General features: G+C 41.3%; 1 protein-coding gene across 4 annotated transcripts in view; it reads right to left on the bottom strand.

The window, feature by feature from the left end:
- Window positions 1-20,202, bottom strand: part of VPS41 (VPS41 subunit of HOPS complex) — a 496,439-nt gene that overhangs the window by 223,362 nt on the left and 252,875 nt on the right. For 3 of the 4 annotated variants that reach the window (XM_070726287.1, XM_070726289.1, XM_070726288.1), the window contains 3 exons: window positions 14,197-14,316; window positions 4,177-4,323; window positions 2,357-2,423 (listed from right to left, as the gene is read on the bottom strand). In XM_070726287.1, the coding sequence (XP_070582388.1) occupies window positions 2,357-2,423; window positions 4,177-4,323; window positions 14,197-14,316 (334 nt within the window). The remainder of the gene's footprint in view (window positions 1-2,356; window positions 2,424-4,176; window positions 4,324-14,196; window positions 14,317-20,202) is intronic. The other variant, XM_070726291.1, reaches the window with a different exon arrangement.

Genomic DNA, 20,202 nt, shown 5'->3' with positions numbered 1-20,202 from the left:
AATAAAATAGAATTTTGAGGAAATGCCTGCCTCGGAGTCTTACTTCTGTTCAGGGTGTTACTTGGAACCTTGATATAAAGAAGATGTGGGCTGGGAAAGGGAAAAATAAAGAAGCTGTTGTCAGGCCAAAGCCATTTTAGTTGGTCTGCCACACTATGCTATTTTAAAATGTATTCTTTGCTGTGGGAATTTGGGAGGGGTAATTGCATGAGGAACATCTGCATGTAGCCATAACAAATTCCTTCTAGGTCATCCTTTGTCTTTGCATTCCTGCACCTGCACAGAAGGAGATGCGAGTTTCTGCCAAATTGGCAGATGAGGTCTGGTCAATGTGATGGATTTGAGGGTATGGCTTGAACATTCAACTGGGTGGAGAAACCCCTGGGAGTTCAGATTTGGGTTTCTTCCAGATGTACCAACATGGCTCTGTTAATAAATTGGAACTTTGAGGAATATTTTACCTTGGACTCTGATTTAGTTTTCGATATTATTTGGAACACTGACAATTGTATCCAAAATATTCCACTTTCGTTGTACGTACTGACAGATTTCTAAGAAAGTATTATTTGGGTTGGTTGGTTGAAGAATGTTTGAATAGTATACATCATTTATTCTTGTTGTAAAAACTACACTGCAGCAATCAGAAGAATACTGCACATATCCAAATATTTTCCTAAGCATAACAATGAAATATCCACATATAATATGGAAATATAATTTCTGATTTAGCGTCATGTATTATTAAGAGAGCATGCATCTTTATCCATATTTAATACATTGGTTAAGTAAACTGGATCTCGCATCTACAAGGGTCACCCAGAAAGTAATGCACCACATTTTTTTCTTCAACAATTATTTATTGAACACAATAAAACTTACACACAAGAATGAATGTTTCTTCTACACTCTCTATTTTTCCAAGTAATCACCATCCCATTCTATGGCCTTCCTCCAGTGGGACACAAGGGTATGCATGCCCTATTGGTACCACTCCTTGTTCTGGTCACTAAACCATTTCTGCACTATGCGAATCACCTCTTCCTCATCCTCAAAATGTCTTCTGCGAATGGTATCATTTAATGGTCAAAACAAGTGGAAGTCTGAGGGAGCAAATGTTTGTGAATGTTCCCAACAGTTTCTTTCTCCGCAGTGAGAAATTCAATGATGATACACTGCTTGTAACATACATCACTTACAGACGCCATTTTAAAACACTGCTGCAGCTATGCTCTCTGAAGAAACGCAAAATTTACACAAACACTCCTGATAATTCGAATAATGTATTTCTAAAGTTTTGCATTCGTACCATTACTGTAGACTGAGAAAAAAAATATGGTGCATTACTTTCTGGGCGACCCTTGTATAAGTATGGTCTACTAATTTTGGTTTGGTTTTCTTTTTGTTGATTTTTTCAAATCAACCAGATGTTGCTGAATTGGTTGCAAAATAAATTTATTGACCAGCTTTCCATTTGAGGCTGGTACCACAGACCAGTGATGGCAAACCTTATTTTCCTTAGGTGCTAAAAGAGTGTGGGTCTGTGCTATCACACATGCGTGAGTGCCCATACTCATAATTCAATGCCTGGGGAGGACGAAATAAGCTCCCCCCGCTCCCCAGAAGCCTCTGAAGACTGGAAATGACCTGTTTCCTAACTTCTGGTGGGCCCAGTAGGCTTGTGTTTTGTCCTCCACAGGCTCCAATGTAAAATGGAGGCTCCAATGGGAGGATAAAAATGCCCCTCATCCCACCAGAGGCTCCCTAGAAGCCAAAAACGCCCTCCCAGAGCATCTGAGTGAGCCAAAAATCAGTGGCTGGCACACACATGTATATTGGAACTGAGCTAGGGCAATGGCTCGTGTGCCAGCAGATATGGCTCTGCCTGCCACCTGTGGCACCAGTGCCATAGGTTCGCCATCACTGCCATAGACTATGAGAGAGTAAGTAGCCTAACTTCACCCAGCCAATTTTCATGCCTAAGATAGGAGCATAACTCCTGGTTTCCAGCCAAGTGTTTTAATTAGTAGATCAAATTAGTTTCCCCCAAAATACTTTAAATATTTGGTATTTTTATTAATATTGCTTCTTCATTGCTTATTTGACCCCTATGACAATCATTAAGTGTTGTACCACATGATTCTTGACAAATGTATATTTTATTTTATGTACGCTGAGAGCATATGCACCAAGACAAATTCCTTGTGTGTCCAATCACACTTGGCCAATAAAAAATCTATTCTATTCTATTCTATTGTGAGTACATATCTTTTTAAAAAGAGAGAAACTTGTGATTTTGAATGTTTAATTGTAAAAACTATTTACTGTAAGTTAACTCAAAAAAATGTTACATTCGTACCTATTTCCACATAACGACTAGGTAGATCTCGCATTTCGCTTGCATGCCGTTCTTTCACTGAACATATCTATAAAGAAAAATATATTAATTATAATTATTTGTTTTAGAAAATAGTATGAGATCATACTAATGTATTGGCAAAAGTGCCTAACCACAGTAATGTTAAGATTATACTTTCAGTAAATACTACAATTTAAGAGGCCAATCATAGTAGCAGCAACATATAAAGTAAATAAATGTTTCAGAAAACATGTGTAAGAGTTCGTTCTTGTTTAAATTTGAAGTCTAACATTAAGTTTAGTATCATAGCTTTGATAGATATCAGATTAAGAACTCTATCAAGCTATCGTGGTAAAACCAACAAAAATTTTTTTCTCATTTTGAAATCTACCAAATTTATGCTGTTTGTAATACTGTAGAATTCCCCCACCCCCAGATGCATCCAAGAAACGTTTTTGTCTATGCAAAGTGGTAGAACTATGATTCTTTGTTACTTGTTTTTATTTTTGCCACAAAATAATTCTTTCCATGTTTTTACCTTTTTAAAATTCATATGAATATATGTTTGGTTGGTCAAGAAAATAAGCATTTTTATATACATAGTATCATACAATTTCCAAAAGTCCAAAAAGGACAGGATTTTAACCTTATAAATCTTATAAAGACTACTCAAGTGCCATTGCATTTAATGGTATTAACTTCCAGGAAAGGTTAAAATCCTGTCCTTTTTGGACTTTTGGTTAGAAATGAAAGGCAATTTTTGGTAGAAAACTATTGTCTGCCCCCTCCATAACTGTTCTGATCTTTGGCTAAGGCCACTGATAATTGGAATAAAGGATTGCTAAATGTATATATTTGTAAAATACCACATAATCTTTATTTTTCTTTCCTTTGTTCCACACTGAATCTTCTCAGCACGCAGCATTAATCTCTTATCTTAAACTTCGGTATTCAAGGCAACATCAAAATCATTAAAACATTCTACAAGTCATTCTAAGATTTATGGCTAGTCAGAGTTAGCCCAGAGTCATAAAAACTGCAATTAAAAACACACAAGGCATAGCTTACATTCGGAGCTGCTTGAAAAAACCTCCATATTTCTTAACGGCGAATTGACGACTCAACTCTTCTCTTCCGGACGTGATGAATTAATTACTTAATTAATTAACCCGTTCCTCTCCTTAATATTTCTTTCCTGACACTTGCTCTCTTTGCCTCTGCAAGTGTCTGAAATAAGGATTTACCTATCTAGCATCTGCTTCTCCTTGACTTGAATCTGAACTCATAGAAACATCCTGTGGTTGGTCTCCTATTTCTTCTGCCTCTAAATCAGGCCCTACCACTAATTCATAACACTTTCTGAATCAGAATCCGAAAAATCCCCAAACTGAACAGGAGTATACATAATAATAACCATTCCAAGAAAACATGTGTTCAATATCCCACGATTCATTATTCACTAAAGTTAAGACTGATGTTTATAATTGATAAAACATTCAGCTTATTTACTTCCTTTCAAAACTAAGCAGTTAATGAAATTCCAAACTCTTTCAGCAGCTCTCAAAGCACACTGCTGGAAGAGAACAGAGGAAGATAATCCCAGTCTTGCCCCTTCACACACTTAAGAAATCTGTCTGACCATTGAACATTTGTCATTATTTCTTCTTATGAAGGTCAGCTCAATGATATTTCTATGGCAGCAGGAGTTCTCTGCACAGTAGTCAAATCAAATGTCTTTCTCTCCCCCCATATCACTTTGGAATAATCCTCTGTTGTCTGTGATAGCAGCAAGCATTTATTACAAAGACAGATGATTGTACCTTTACTGAATTTCCCCAGCCAATAATCAGTGTTAAATTATCTTTCCAACAAAGGCTGCAGGGATACATATCAGGACGGAGGCTTATATCGTCTCGTGGCACATTGGTGATTCTTTGCTTAGCAATCATGTCGAATATCTTCACGCCCTGGAAGTTTAATTCACAGTAAGAGAATTCTGTGTAACATTTTACACACAAAATATAGAGGCATCACAGGTATATCAAGGTGGCAGCACTATTCTATTGGAGTCACAAAAAATATTTTGGTGGACAATTGGAAGAATTTGGCAGAAAACTTAATGTGAATTCTCATCTACAACAAACTCTTTAAATTTTTTAAGTAAACAAGGTAAGCAGTTATGAGATTTTTCTTTGTTGCCTTAGTTTACAATCAAAACTTACATATAAATACAAATATCCATGCACATTTATCTTTATTTTTTGTATTTCTTATTCTGCAAGAAAACTACAAATGTGTGATAAGATTTACAAAATACATGAAAAAAATATTTTTTTTGTTCTTTAAATTGTGAAAATTAACTTGGGCTACCTTCTAAACATATAGCTTAGATGCTCATTTCTTTCTTGAAGTTAGGTTTGTCTATGCTAACAAAATTGATTACAAATTCTGTACAAATGCATCACATTCTTTGTTATGGCAGAGATCTGCAACCTTAAACACTCAATGAACAAATTGGACCTGTTTCCTACAGAAAAGAAAACACTGGTATGCACAAAACCTGTGGGTGGGTGGGCATGGCCAACTCAAGATTACTCACTTCCATACCCTCACATGATACTCACCAGTCATGTCTACCCAGGTTTTGTGGCTCACTGTGTTTTCTTTTCTGTTTCATCTCTCACAATAATGGATTATGATCTGGGTCTCTCTCTCTCTCTCTCACCTTCCCTCCCTCCCTCCCTCTCATCTCTGCCTTTCTTCTTTCTTTCTTTCTTTCGCTCGCTCATCTCTTTCTCCCTCTCTTTCTTTTTTATCTCTCCCTCTCATCTCTTTCTTTCTCCCTCATTTCTCTTTTTCGCTTTCTCCCTCATTTCTGTCTCTCATCTCTCTTTCCCTCTCATCTCTCTTTCTTTCTCCCTTTCTATCTCTCTCACCTCTCTCATCTTTCATCTCTCTCCCCCACATCTCTCTCTCTCTGTCTTTCTCTCATTTACATGCGTGTTCCCTCTTGAATCATTTACAAAGAAAAATGAGATAAATGAAGCTCTTTTGTCCCCCTCCTCTGACTTCCTGCTGAATGAACCCAACACTGGCTGGCCCTGCTCCTCAACCTCGCTCACGCACTCCAGTCAGTCCTCTCTTGAAAAGGTAAGGGCGATGGCAACAGATGGAAATTTGTTGCATATTCCAGATTGAGAGTGAAGTGGCCCTGAATTTGTCTCTTCTTCCACTCCTCAATGCTGCGAACACCTCAGTTGCTCAGGGAGATGGACAACTTTCTCTCTGCCTAAGACACGGGCTTGGCCCAGCTGCGGCTGATGCCAATGTTCTTGCCGCCTTCATGGCCTGCTTGCTGCTCTTGCCATCTCCATGAGCTACTCACTGCTCTTGCAGCACCTTACATAGCACACTTAAATTTAGCATGCTTCACAATGGGGGAGACGGAGTCCCCTCCTCCTCTTGGAGCCCATTAAAACACAGACCATTGGTTGATTGGGGAGACGCATGACTTTCTCATGTTCCCAAAACACTTGCTTGGCCTGGCTGCAGCCGATGCTCCATGTTGAATTGGGCTCCAGGAGGAGCAGGGGACACTGTCTCCCCCATTTATTATTTATTTATTTATTAATCCAATTTATATGCCACTCAACCTCCCAAACAAAGAAAAACAACGTTTAGAAACAATTTAAAATACCTAGTCAAAAACCCTAATAAAAACATACAAATCTCAATATCACTCATGGCCGGATCTAGGCAGTATCACATACAATCAATGGACCCAGGCCTGTTGGAAGAACCAGATCTTTACAGCTTTGTGGAAGGGCAGTAGGATGGGGAGTGTATGGATCTCAGCTGGTTCCACAGAGCTAGAGCCACCACAGAGAAGGCCCTTCACTGAGGTCCCACAAGTCTACATTGTTTGGCAGACTAGACCTGAAGAAGGCCAACCCTGTGGGCTACTATCAGTCACTGGGAGCTATGTGGAGAAGGCAGTCCCAAAGATAGTCTGGACCTAAGCCATATAGGGCTTTATAGATAATAATCAACACCTTGAATTGTGTCTGGAGACTGATTGGGAGTCATTGCAGCTCACCGAGCATTGGTGTAATGTGGCTGTACCTAGATGCATCCACAATAGCTCTGGACCAATTGAAGTCTCCGAACGCTTTTCAGGGATAGCCCCATGTACAGCGCATTACAATAGTCGAGCCATGAGGTGATAAGGTCATGAATGACACTGCAAAGAGCTTCCGGGTCCAGGTAGGGTTGCACCTGCTGCACTAGGCGAACCTGTGCAAAGGAGGCTCGAGTCACATCTGAGAGATGTTGATCCAGTCTCAGCTGCAAATCTAGGAGGACATCCAAATTGCGAGCCCAATCTGAGGGGAATATTTTGAAGCACATTAACTTTAAATGTGCTGTGCAAAATGCTGCAAAAGCAGTGAGTAGGTCATAGATGCAGCAAGAGCACTGGCATCAGCTACAGCTGGCTGGGCTAGTGTCTGGGGGTGGAAAGGCATGTGCCTTCCTGAGCGACCGAGGTGCATGCAGCACCAACAAGGGCCATAAGAAGATGCAAGTACAGGGCTGCTATGCTCCTGCTCTGGAACATGGAGTGAGTCAGTATCCACAACCGTCACCCTTACCTTCTCAGGTGAGGAGTGACTGAGAGGGGAAGAAGGGAGATGGGCAGGATTAGCCAATGGTGGGATCCAGTTTGGCAGGAAGCCACAGCAAGGGGCTCAAAGAGCTGCATCTGGCTCCATAGCCATGGGTTGCCAACATCCATGTTATGGGAACTGAACAAGGTGTGCTTATAATCAAGAGATGAAACTCTTTAAGGAGCTCAATGCTTCCACTTTTGGAATTTACAAAATTATAAATTATTGGACAATATGTCTACTTGTACAAGAATGTCAAATCATGGGACTTCCGGTGGCGACGTGGGATGTAGCAGCTGTAAGGAGGAGATCTCTCCTTCCCGATGTTGCTTTTTCTTTTGATTTCAGAAATCCTTTGAGACACAGATTAAGCACCAGTTGGTAGGAGGCATTCACCATCTGGTGCAAAGGTAACTCTCCCTATAGGGGGCAAAAGTGCCCGCCTTTGCTACTCCCAGCATGGCGGGACTGAAACCCTGATGTGCCACACAAGAAGGAAGCAAGCGATACAAACAGATCACTCCCAAAAGAGTAAGCTGTCGTACACAATGTGGACTTTTATAAAAGACAGATTACTATAATAATAACCAAGTGCCTCTAAGAAGAAAGTGATGATCCAAAAAGGAGAAATAAAAGAAAGGAACTCTTGAACAACAAAGGCAGTGATAGTGAAGACGAGAGAATAGGATTGACTGTTGCTGAGATTGGTAACTGATTAAAAAAATGTGTAATCTCTAAATAGAATTGGTCTATATCCCTATGAACTGTGGAAATGTCATTTCTGAGCAGTAAGTTCTGTTATTTTATATTAATACCTGGTTTGACTTGATTCTACTTGATTCTGGACAACTGACAATCAGCTGCTGAGCGGAGTGGAACAGAGAGGATGGAACAAGGTGCTTGAGAAGACAGCGGAGTAGACATCTGAGAAATGAGGGTGAAGGGATAATGTGGCTGTTGACTGATGACTTTGTGTCACTGGACAATTTGTGCTACAAACCAACCAGAAATTTTAACTTTCTGGAGCAGTGCAGCAACTGAGGAACAACTGAGAACAGACCAAAAGGCATGAAGATATTGGAACTATTGGGAGACTAGAAGCAACAAAGGCAAATGGAAGACACATCAGAACTGAGTATTTGGACTTGCTGAGGTGGGAGCAGTAACATTTTAGAAAAACTTTAGCCATATTTTCCAGTATTCCAGTATTCCCAGTTTATAGGTTTGATGGCTTCTGGTGAATCGTAAAAGAGAGAATGACCAAAAAACCAAAGGAACTTGGTACACAGAGACTTAGAAAATCATAGAATCCTCTGAAGGATCATAGACATTGGACTACAGAGGGCTCTTTTTTGATTGCCAACTTTTGCTGTCCAGAAGCTTCTAGAAACTTTAAGAAATTTACTAAAAACATTGAATATGGAACAGTGAACAGAAAACTGCTATTGTTGACTATAGAACTTTGAGACAATACAAAGTATAACAGTAATATAATTCATTATAGGTGACTGCACAAGGTAAAAATCATTGGACATTCATTGTAACAGGTTTAATACAAAAGTAGATATTATTTATTCAATCCATTTAATTAATATTTAAGATATTTAACTTGCCCTTTATATTTAGAGTACTTAAACTTATGTGGCTTTTTAGAATATTTTCATAGTATTTATTGTATTTATTGATAGCTGGATAAATACATAAATATGAAACACACAATGTGTAAGGGTATACAAAAATAGATGGATATATAAATTTATCTATATACATGTCTATATATTTTCATAAATTTGTACACCTATATATCTATATACAGACTCATCCTGTATAGCTGGAGTCAGACATAGTCAGGACCCTGGTCTCAGGCTGCTGCTACTCAATGCCAGGTGAGTTGTCAGCAAGGCCCCATGGTCTGAGATTTGGTTTGGAGGAGGGGGCTGATCTGGCTTGTGTGACTAAAACCTGGCTGGGACTTAAACAAGTGTAAAGTTATGCATATCGGGGCAAAGAACCCTAATTGTACCTACCAACTGATGGGGAGCAAGCTTTCTGAGACAACCTAAGAAAGGGATCTGGGGGTTTTGGTGGACAGCTCAAGGATGATGTCAACCCAGTGCGCAGCAGCAGGGGAAAAAAGCAAATTCCATGCTTGGCATGATTAGGAAGGGCATCAAAAATAGGTCAGCAAGTGTTGTATTCCCTCTGTAAAAATCAATGGTGAGACCACATTTGGAGTACTGTGTACAGTTCTGTTCAACGCACCTCAAGAAGGATACAATGGAACTGGAAAAGGTACAAAAAAGGGCAACAGGAATTGTCAAGGAAATGGAGCACCTCCCTTATGAAACCAGGTTGCAACACCTTGGTCTCTTCAGCCTTGAAAGACGGTGTTTAAGAGATGATCAAAGTGTATAAAATCATGCATGGAATAGAAAAGCTGGATAGAGAAAAATACTAGGATGAGGGGGCATTCCCTAAAGCTCATAGGTAAGAAAGTGAGGACAAATAAAGACGAATATTTCTTCACCCAGAGGGTTATTGGTTTATGGAATTCACTTCCAGAAGAGGTCGTGATAGCTGTCAGACTGGATAGCTTCAAGGCAGGATTAGACAGATTCAGGGATGCCAAGTATATCGGTGGTTATTGAAATGGATGTCCAAGGGCCGCCTCTATGTTGGTTGAGGCGGGCAGGATTCCCTTGGGTACCATTTATTGGGGGTCAAGGGAAAGGGAGAGTTTAGCCTTCTCTTTCTGCTCAAGATCCCCATGTACAATTGGTGGGCCACTGTGTGACACAGAATGCTGGACTCGATGGGCTTTGGCCCAATTCAGCATGGATCTTCTTATGTTCTTATGAAGATGTACCTCTCTCGGAAATGGGTTTCTAGTCTTGCATCAGCTGCAACACCAAGGAAGGGGTGGGGGAGTGGCCGTCATTCTCCGGAAGAATCTAAGTCCTTGCAGGGTCCGTGCTCCAGAGGTCGTTGGGTGTGAGTCTCTCCTCTTGAGAATGGACTCAGGGGTTCAGGTGGGCTTGCTGTTAACATACCTGCCTCCCATCTATGTTGCAGCAGCCCTGCCTGCATTGCTCGAGGCGGTAGCTAGGCTGGTGGTGGAGTTCTCCAGACTTATGGTCCTGGGGGACTTCAACTTGCCATCGCTCAGAGAAACCTCGGATGCAGCAAAAGATTTCATGGCTTCCGTAGCAACCATGGACCTGACCTAGGTAATTCAGGGTCCAACTCATAGAGGGGGATATACACTTGACTCGGGTGTTTCTTCCGGAGCAGTGGAAAAATGATCTGGTTTTAAGTGATATAGTCATTACACCCTTGTCATAGTCACATCACTCCCTGTTGAGGTTGGACTTTGACAGGCCAATCTCCCACTGCAGGGAGGCAGAACCAATTAGATGATTCTGCCTCAGGCAGTTAATGAACCCTGATGGGTTTTAAAGGGAGCTTGGAGAAATTCCCAACTCGTTTGTCTGTAGTCTGGCTGAGTCCCTAGTGGAATAAGGCCGCATCGGGAACTCTGGACCGGATTGCACCTTTGTGGCCTCTCCAAAGCAGTAGATCTTAGAGATCTTCTTGGTTTACTGAGGAACTCCGGGGGATGAAACGCCGAAAGATATGCCTAGAGCGACTATGGAGTGCCAGTAATTCTGAGTCAGATTGAACAATTAAGAGTCTATATTATGTAAGAAAGTGAGGACAAAGTGTGGCGATAGAGGTGGCAAAGTCTACGTGCATTACCGTCCTTATTGTGTCTGCAGATTCTCATCCAGCCACCATGTTTAGGGTGACCCACTCCCTCCTAAATAAGGAGGCAACAGTGGAGCCCTTACAGGGTCAAACTGAGGAATTTGTTCAGTTTTTTGCAGATAAAATAGCACAGATTCATAATGACCTGGTGTCCAATTGGGTAATTCAGACCGAGGTGACAGGGTCAGGTCTTAATCCTGTTATTTGGGAGTTTGACGTGGTAATTCCAGATGAAGTAGAAAAGACCATGGTAGCAGTGAGTTCCTCCACCTGTTTACTGGACCCGTGCCCCTCCTGACTGGTTTCACCTCAGCCGGGAGGTGACATGCGGCTGAATCCAGGCATTGATTAATGCTTCCTTGAGTGAGGGGTTGTTTCCGCAGCTGCTGAAAGAATCGGTTGTGTGTGACCCCTCCTTAAGAAACCATCCCTGCATCCAGCCAAGTTGAAGAACTTTAGGCCAGGCTCCAACCTGCCCTTCTTGGGTAAGGTTGTTGAGAAGGTGGTGGCACTCCTTGGCACTCCTTTTCAGTCTGGTTTCAGGACTGGTCACAGCACGGAAACCTCTTTGGTCACACTGGTGGATGATCTTTGGTGGTCCTGGGGGTTATTCCTCTAACTTGGTGCTTCTTGACCTCTCAGTGGCCTTCGATACCATTGACCATGGTATCCTTCTGTGGCGGCTGGAGGAGTTGGGAGTGGCAGGTACCGTTTTACAGTGGTTCTCCTCCTACCTCTCCGGTCGTTCACAGTTGGTGTTAGTGGGGGGGGCATAGGTCTACCCCTTGGCCCCTACTTTGTGTGGTGTCACAGGGATCTGTCCTCTCCCCACAACTATTTAACATTTACATGAAGCCACTTGGTGAGATCATCCGACAACATAGGGTGAAGTATCATCAGTAAGCTGATGATACCCAGTTATACATCTCCACTCCATGCCAATTCAGTGAAGTGGTTGATATGATGTGATGTGCCAGTGCCTGAAAGCTATAAGTGTCTTGATGGGAGCCAACAGATGCAAACTCAACCCAGACAAGACTAAGTGGCTCTGGACATTTCATCCAAAAGACTATTCCATCTGTCCATCCATTGTTCGTGGGGGGGGGGGACAGGGGACTTTGAGCTCCTCAGACAAGGTCCACAACTTGGATGTTCTCCTGGATCTACAGCTGAGCCTTGATTACCATCTCTCAGTTGTTTCCAGGGGGATATATCAGTTGTGGCCCTATTTGGACTAGAAGGCTTTACACACAGTCATTTAGGCCCTCAACACAACCTGTCTTGATTATTGCAATGTGCTCTACATGGGGCTACCCTTGAAGAGTATTCGGAGACTGCAGATAATCCAGAATGCAGCCGCATGAGCTATTATAGGTGTACCTCGGTAAACCCATATAACACTAATGCTTCGCGAGCTGCACCGGCTACCAATTAGTCTCCTGGCACAATTCAAGGTGTTGGTTATTACCTATAAAGGCATACATGGCTTAGGACCAGACTATCTTCAGGACTGTCTTCTGTCACATGCCTCCCAGAGACCAATAAGATTTCACAGGGTTGGCCTGCTCCGGGTCCATCGACTAAGCAATGTAGGTTGGCAGGGTCATGGAGGAGGGCCTTCTCTGTGGCTGCCCCGATTCTATGGAACCAACTCTCCCTTGATGTCTGTACTGCTCCCACCCTACTGGCCTTCGAAAGGCAATGAAGACCTGGATTTGCCAGCAGGCCTGGGGGCCGTGAATACTATCATCTGTCAGGGCTGAATTGCGCCGATAGGTTAGGTATATATGTTGATTGATTGGATTTTTGTGGGTTTTTAAAAAAGGCTTTTATTGTTTTATTATTTTAATGTTTAGTTTTAATATTAATATTGGCTTCTATTATTGTATTATATTGTGTTTTATATTGTTATAAGACCCCTTGAGTTTCACAGGATTGGGTGGCATAGAAGTCAAATAAATAAATAAATAATACTTATTTATATCTATATACTTATATACTTATACCTATCCATCTATGTATGTTTTTAAATATAAAGAAACATGTTTGTATAAAACACTGTAAAATAAGAAACAAGGAAATGAGTAAAGAACTGTAAAAAATTATTGTGATGCATATATTTTTTATTTGAAAAATTCAATAAATAAAACTTAAAAAAAGAATTTCAAATAATAGTATACAGAAGTGAATGCTACCATTTCTTCCTCTCAGGAGAAAAAGCATATACTGACAAGATGCTCCACTATTTTAACACTGATTGCCAACATTGAATTAGAAATGTTTAAAGTAGAAATCTCTGTCTTTAATTTATGAGAGGGGCCTACAAAATTGCTCTACAACTACTTTATATGTGTGTGTGTGGGGGGAGCCCCTTCTTAACTCAACCTTACAGCATGATTGAATACTCACAAGATGCAGCATTTGAAAGGTTGTACATCAGTGGTTCTCAACCTGGGGGTCAGGACCCCTTTGAGGGTCAAACGACCATTTCCCAGGGGTCGCCTGACCTTGGGAAAAGACAAATTTCCCATTGTGTTAGAAACTCTAGAGTCTTGGAACATATTTTTACAATCTGACCAATCAGACATTTACAGTGGAGGTGACCCTCTGACTTTCCTGCCAACCAGCTTAAAGCTCTGTTGGGAGAATTGGCGCTTGATTTATGGTTGGGGATCACCACAACAGGAGGAACTGTATTAAGGGGTCGTGGCATTAGAAAGGTTGAGAACCACTGCTGTACATAATGATCTTTCTAGTTGCACATCTTAGTCCCTGTAAATGTTTCTAAATTACAGCTCCAATAATATTTTACCATTGATTGTGGTTTGAGGAAAATTGAAGTGTTCAAATTTCCAAATTAGAATATTTGGAAGCTATAGGTCTCCTAGTTCCGACTTTAAGAAAATTCACTGGTTTTAGGAAAAATGTTAGCACCAAGTTTCCTGGAAAAGAGAGTGGGAGTACTCGCCCCCACCCCCGAACTTTGATATGAGGAGTTATTCTACAGATTTGTTATTCTACTAGCAGAAAGTGAGAATTACACTAAAATCATGGCAGAAGATAAGAAAAATATTTATGACTTCATATGATAGTAAATCAACAGTTCTTGTTCATAAAGCAATCTACCATATATGTTTCTGGGCTGAAGAAACCAAATAAGAATTTATTTTACAATCTTCTGCAAATTAATTTTCTAAATATGTCCTGAATGATGACAATAACAATGCATCTTAAGTTACAGGCTTATCTCTGCCTTCAGTTTTCTGCCTTCTGCCTTCAGTTTTTAAAATATAAATAAGTAATATTTCACAAGCACATGCAATATGAACACGCTCACACATATGAAGCAACTTTAAAATGAATTAATTTAAGGATACAAGAGAAGTACACTATCAACTCAGCATAACTCACCATATTGTTGGCCCATGCAATGAGATTTCCTCTCCATTTCACACTTCTTATAGGTCCCTCTCCTTCATGTAAAACTGAATGCTTCCATCTGTTCATCCAATTCTTTTCAAATAACAATAACTGGGAAGAACAGAAATTTTAAAGTTTTTAAAATAGATTAATATAAATGTGTGTGTGTGTGTGTGTGTGTGTGTGCCCTGTTTCTTCCAAAAGAAGTCGACTGACAATGAGTCAGTTGAGGTGATCGGGGCCCGTATTTGTCCACCTGTCTGGGAAGAGTTTGATCTGGTGACACCTGATGAAGTGGACAAGGCCATTGGAGCTGTGAGTTCCGCCACCTGCTTACTGAATCTGTGTCCTTCTTGGCTGGTCTCCACCAGTAGGTAGGTGACACGGAGCTGGGTCCAGGAGATTGTCAATGCTTCTTTGGGGAGGGGGTCCTTTCTGGATCTGTACAAGGAGGCACTTGTGCGACCCCTGCTCAAGGACACTTCCCTGGACCCAGCCGTACTTAATAACTATCGTCCAGTCTCCAACCTTTCTTTTATGGGGAAAGTTGTTGAGAAGGTGGTGGTGCTCCAGTTCCAGCGGTCCTTGGAAGAAGCCGATTATCTAGGCCCTCAACAGTCGGGGTTTCGGCCCGGTTACAGCACGGAAACTGCTTTGGTCGCGTTGATGGATGATCTCTGGTGGGCCTGGGACAGGGGTTTATCCTCTGTCCTGGTGCTTCTTGACCTCTCCGCAGCTTTCAATACCATCGACCATGGTATCCTTCTGTGCCGGCTGGAGAGGTTGGGAGTGGGAGGCACTGTTCTTCAGTGGTTCTCCTCCTACCTCTCCGGTCGGTCGCAGTCGGTGTTAGTGGGGGGTCAGAGGTCCACCTCTAGGTCTCTCCCTTGTGGGGTGCCTCAGGGGTCAGTCCTCTCTCCCCTGCTATTTAATATCTACATGAAACCGTTGGGTGAGATCATCCAAGGGCATAGGGTGAGGTACCATCAGTACACCGATGATACCCAGCTGTACATCTCCACCCCATGTCCAGTCAACGAAGCAGTAGAAGTGATGAGGCTGTTGGGGTCTGGATGGGTGTCAACAGAGTCAAACTCAACCGTGATAAGACGGAGTGGCTGTGGGTTTTGCCTTCCAAGGACAATTCTATCTGTCCGTCCATCACCCTGGGGGGGGGGGTTATTGACCCCCTCAGAGAGGGTCTGCAACTTGGGCGTCCTCCTTGATCCACAGCTCACATTAGAGAACCATCTTTCAGCTGTGGCGAGGGGGACATTTGACCAGGTTCGCCTGGTGCACCAGTTGCGGCCCTATTTGGACCAGGACTCACTGCTCACAGTCACTCATGCCCTCATCACCTCGAGGTTCGACTACTGTAATGCTCTCTACATGGGGCTACCTTTGAAGAGTGTTCGGAAATTTCAGATTGTGCAGAATGCAGCTGCAAGAGCAATCATAGGCTTCCCTAGGTATGCCCATGTTACACCAACACTCCACAGTCTTCATTGGTTGCCGATCAGTTTCCGGTCACAATTCAAAGTGTTGGTTATGACCTATAAAGCCCTTCATGACACCGGACCAGAATATCTGCGAGACCGCCTTCTGCTGCACGAATCCCAGCAGCCAGTTAAGTCCCACAGAGTTGGCCTTCTCCGGGTCCTGTCGACTAAACAATGTCGGCTGGCGGGACCCAGGGGAGGAGCCTTCTCTGTGGCAGCCCCGACCCTCTGGAACCAGCTCCCCCCAGAGATTAGAACTGCCCCCACCCTCCTTGCCTTTCGTAAACTTCTTAAAACCCACCTCTGCCATCAGGCATGGGGGAACTGAGACATCTTCACTTGCCTATGTTTTATGTATGGTATGTTTGTGTGTATGCTTTTTATATAATGAGGTTTTTAGGCTTTTAATAAAAAATTGTTATTTTGGACTTTAATATTAGATTTGCTATTGTATATTGTTTTATCACTGCTGTGAACCACCCCGAGTCTACGGACAGGGGCAGCTTACAAATCTAATAAATAGCAATAAAATAATAATAATAATAATAATAATAATAATAATAATAATAATAAATAATAATAATAATAATAATAATAATAAATAAGACATCTCCCGATAATAAGGCTGTTGAAATTGGGCTTTTGAGCACATGGCAATAAGGCCAAGCGCTTATTTCAGGGTTCAAAAATCTATAAGACAGGATCTTATTTTCATGGAAGCACAATATATATTAGAATTCTTTATTGGCCAAGTGTGACTGATACAAGAAGTTTGTCTTGGTACATATGTTCTCAGTGTACATAAGGGAAAAAATACATTTGACAAGAATCATAAGGTACAACACTTAATGACAGTCCAGGTCCAAATAAGCAATCATATCAAATAAGCAATAAGTTAGAAAACTGTCAATATAAATTGTAAGGATACAAGTAACAAAATTACAGTCATGCAGTCATAAGTTGAAAGACATGGTTGATGGGAACGATGAGAAGATTAATAATAGTACAGATTTTGTAAATAGTTTAAGAGTGTTGAGAGAATTCTTTGTTTAGCAGAGTGATGGCATTCAAGAAAAAAGTGTGTGTGTGTACGTGTGTGTGTATAATATATACTGTATTTTTTGGTGTATAAGATGCACCTTTTTACTTCAAGAAAGTGCGTCAAAAACTGGGTGCATATTATACACCGAATGTAGTTGGACGGTGGTCAGTGGCGGCAGCGGTAGCCTTTGCATGCTTCCCCGGGGGCTGTCCTTGAGGCCGCCCAGCAGCCCTCAGTTGCTTCCCTCCCCACAGGAGACCAGTGGGCATTGGCTGTGGAACCCTCCCGGCAGGCTAAAAAGCGGCTTGGGCAAACGGCTGGGGCAGGGACCGGGCAGGGGCCACCTCTTGCAGCTTCACTGTGCTCCCTCCCGCCGGATGATCAGGGCTGCCCCATGGGCCTCCTCCGCCGGCTGGAGTGCTGAGGGGACGCCCACCCGCTTCTCCACAGCTGCCGCCATGCATCCTGCCTCACCTGCCCGGCAGTGGGCGTTGCTCGTGGAGTCCCTGCTGGCATCTGAACTGGGGGCAGAAGAAAAGGCACAATTTGCACGGAGGAGCTCCCCAGCCATTGGTAAGCTGACCCATCTTCCCCCCCGGTAATGAATTGGTGGGAGCTTTTGCGCTATTCTGTCGGGGGTTAGCGGTGGGCCATGAGGGGAGGTGCGGACTCGAGCTAGAGCTCATGACGAGAAGAGTGAAGGGAGCCACCATGGGAGCCACAAGCACTGCCTTCAAGCTCCGCACAGGACAGCCACAGGCGCCTCCAGCATTCTTTGCCCAGGCAAAAGATGAGGAGGGGAGGTTATGAGGTATCCTCCTCCACTGCCGCCGCCTCTCCCTGACTACAGTTGCCTTTTTTGCCGCTTGCTAAGTCCAAGCGTGGCCTGAGGCAGAGGAGCTGTCAGGCAAAAACCAGACAGGGCTTCTGCTTTTCAAGCTGAAGGGGAGGACAGGCTTTTTTTTTGCTCGCAAGGTGGTGTTGCATTACATCTTATGGCTTTTGACGCTTCTTCCTTTTTTCTCTCCCCCATTTTTCTTCAAACTTGACAGCTTTAAGATTAATGGACTTCAAATTCTACACAACTTCTTCTCTAGAAACACCAATCTATTAACTAGAGCATACAAAACATTTGTCAGACCAATTCTTGAATACAGCTTACTTGCATGGAATTCACACTGCATAACAGATTAATGCAATTGAAGGAGTTCAGAAATACTTCACAAGAAGAATCCTCCACTCCTCTTCACGCAACAAATTACCTTACTCCTCCAGACTTCAATTACTACATTTAGAAAATTTACAGCTATGCCGCCTTCGAACTGATTTAACCGTTGTTCATAAAATCATACATCACAATGCACTCCCTGTTAGCAACTATTTCACTTTTAATAACAACAACAACAACACAAGAGCACGCAATAGATACAAACTAAATGTAAATCGTTCAAAACTGGACTGCAGAAAATATGATTTCAGCAATAGAGTGGTCAACGTCTGGAATTCACTACTGGACTCTGTTGTTTCCTCCCCCCAAAACCTTCAACCTTACATTATCTACAATAGACCTCTCCCCTTTTCTAAGTGATCTGTAAGGGGCGTGCATAAGTGCAACTTTGTGCCTACCATCCCTGACCTAATGTGTTTTTGTCTTTTCTATCTCTACTTTATACTATATTATGTTAAACATACTACAATACTATATGACAAATAAATAAATAAATAAATAAAATAAAAATAAGGAAATGAGAGTTTGCCCATGGGAGAGTCTAGACATTTTTTTGTAAGAGTAATTACATAGTGGAGCAACTCTACATATTTCTAAAATTAATAAAGAAAATGTGACTCAAATTAAAAGATGGAGATCTAGAGCAACTAGATCTAGTTTTAGCACCAGGTTCTAGATGTATCAACAGTGGAAAATATATTTTTGTACTCCTAGTTGTACAGCATGGTAGGGTGCACCATGCTGGACAACTATTATTTCAACATTTTAAAGATAATTTATTTCAGACAGCAGGTCCAAGCTAGAAGTTACTACAACTATAAAGTGTATGCAATTTAAAGTAAATCTCCCAAAACCTGAACAGACATCGCTCTGGCATTTACTCTTATTTCACTTAAATGGGACTTCTCAGTATTTACTGACTGATATTTTATAGCTTACAAAGCAATCTGCCTTTCTTTTCTGGTCCTCTTCATCTACCAATGTAATATCAAACAGCTGACTACCCTGTTTCTAAAAAAGGACTGTGCTGCAAACAGCATCCTGACAATTTATTAATTTGTCAAGGTGATCTAAACAGTTATTATGAAGCACATATTATGGGGGTTCAGAGCTTGCTCACAAAGCAAAGAGAGATTGGATTTGCTGACACTAAAATTCAAGGCAATTAAAAAAACAAAAACCTTGCAAAGTACTTTGCAAGATTAATAGGAAAAATATAAATCCTACAGCCATTCCTGAAATACTAACAACTATTCAAAATATTACTACTAATATTCTACTTCACCTATATTCTGAATTTAATGATCTAATGTAGAAGTAATTCTTTAATTTTCTCTTCTACTTTTGTCTAAGATCAATTGGCATGCCTGTGTGTGCGTATAAAAAGGCTATATATAATGGGAATTTTCATAGAGTTTTCAAATCCATCCTGTAGTTCTACAAGCTCATGAGACATATCATTTGTAGGTCCAGGTACAGTATATTAGAGTGATGTACCATTTCCATGTTATTGGCAAGAAAATTGTGCAGACATGTATAAAATATCCTTAGGAGCTCAACTAAAAGAAACTTTATATTTACGTCAAATCATTTGTCATTCCTTTTTTCCCCAGGAAATGTCAGAGCGCCCCCCCCCCCAACAATAATTAGTAACAAATGAAACTAGGTTTACTGTAAAACAACTTTTAGAAAAAAGAATCTTAAAACAGTAAAGGGATGAACATCATCAACAAAATGGAAAAATGCACTTCTTCCATTAATATACCATCTATTTCTTAGTCATCAAAAAAGATGGATCATATTCATTAAAAACTGAATGTGGAAAGCTATCTGCCATTCAACTAACTGTAGACCTACGTTCTTCAATATTTATATTTGTTTCTAAATTGTAAAAACATTATTTTAAGATAAGATATATTGTTACCCAAAAGTTTAAGATGTTTAAAAAATAGGAATAAACCAATTATTTCAAAATTGATTTTCTTTTTTTCCATTTTCAAAATTTAGCTTTTTAGATTTTTTAATATACTTTAAAAAACTAGGTACAAAATTCATCTAGAAAGCCTTGTGAGATAAAAGTTCTTCCTTCTAAAGAGACAACGACTGTCCCTCCATGAAGTTCCTTCCTGCACTCCTAGACATACTTCCTGCTTCTCTCCATACTTCCTGCTTCTCTCCAAGATATAGAGATATTCAACCTTCCAGGATACAGAGATATTTCATTGTAT

Source organism: Erythrolamprus reginae, chromosome Z (genome assembly GCF_031021105.1).
Source record: "Erythrolamprus reginae isolate rEryReg1 chromosome Z, rEryReg1.hap1, whole genome shotgun sequence".
In the NCBI taxonomy this organism is placed as follows: Eukaryota; Metazoa; Chordata; class Lepidosauria; order Squamata; family Dipsadidae; genus Erythrolamprus; species Erythrolamprus reginae.
Note: the sequence above shows the minus strand (reverse complement) of the source record. Positions and strands in the feature narration are given on the sequence as shown.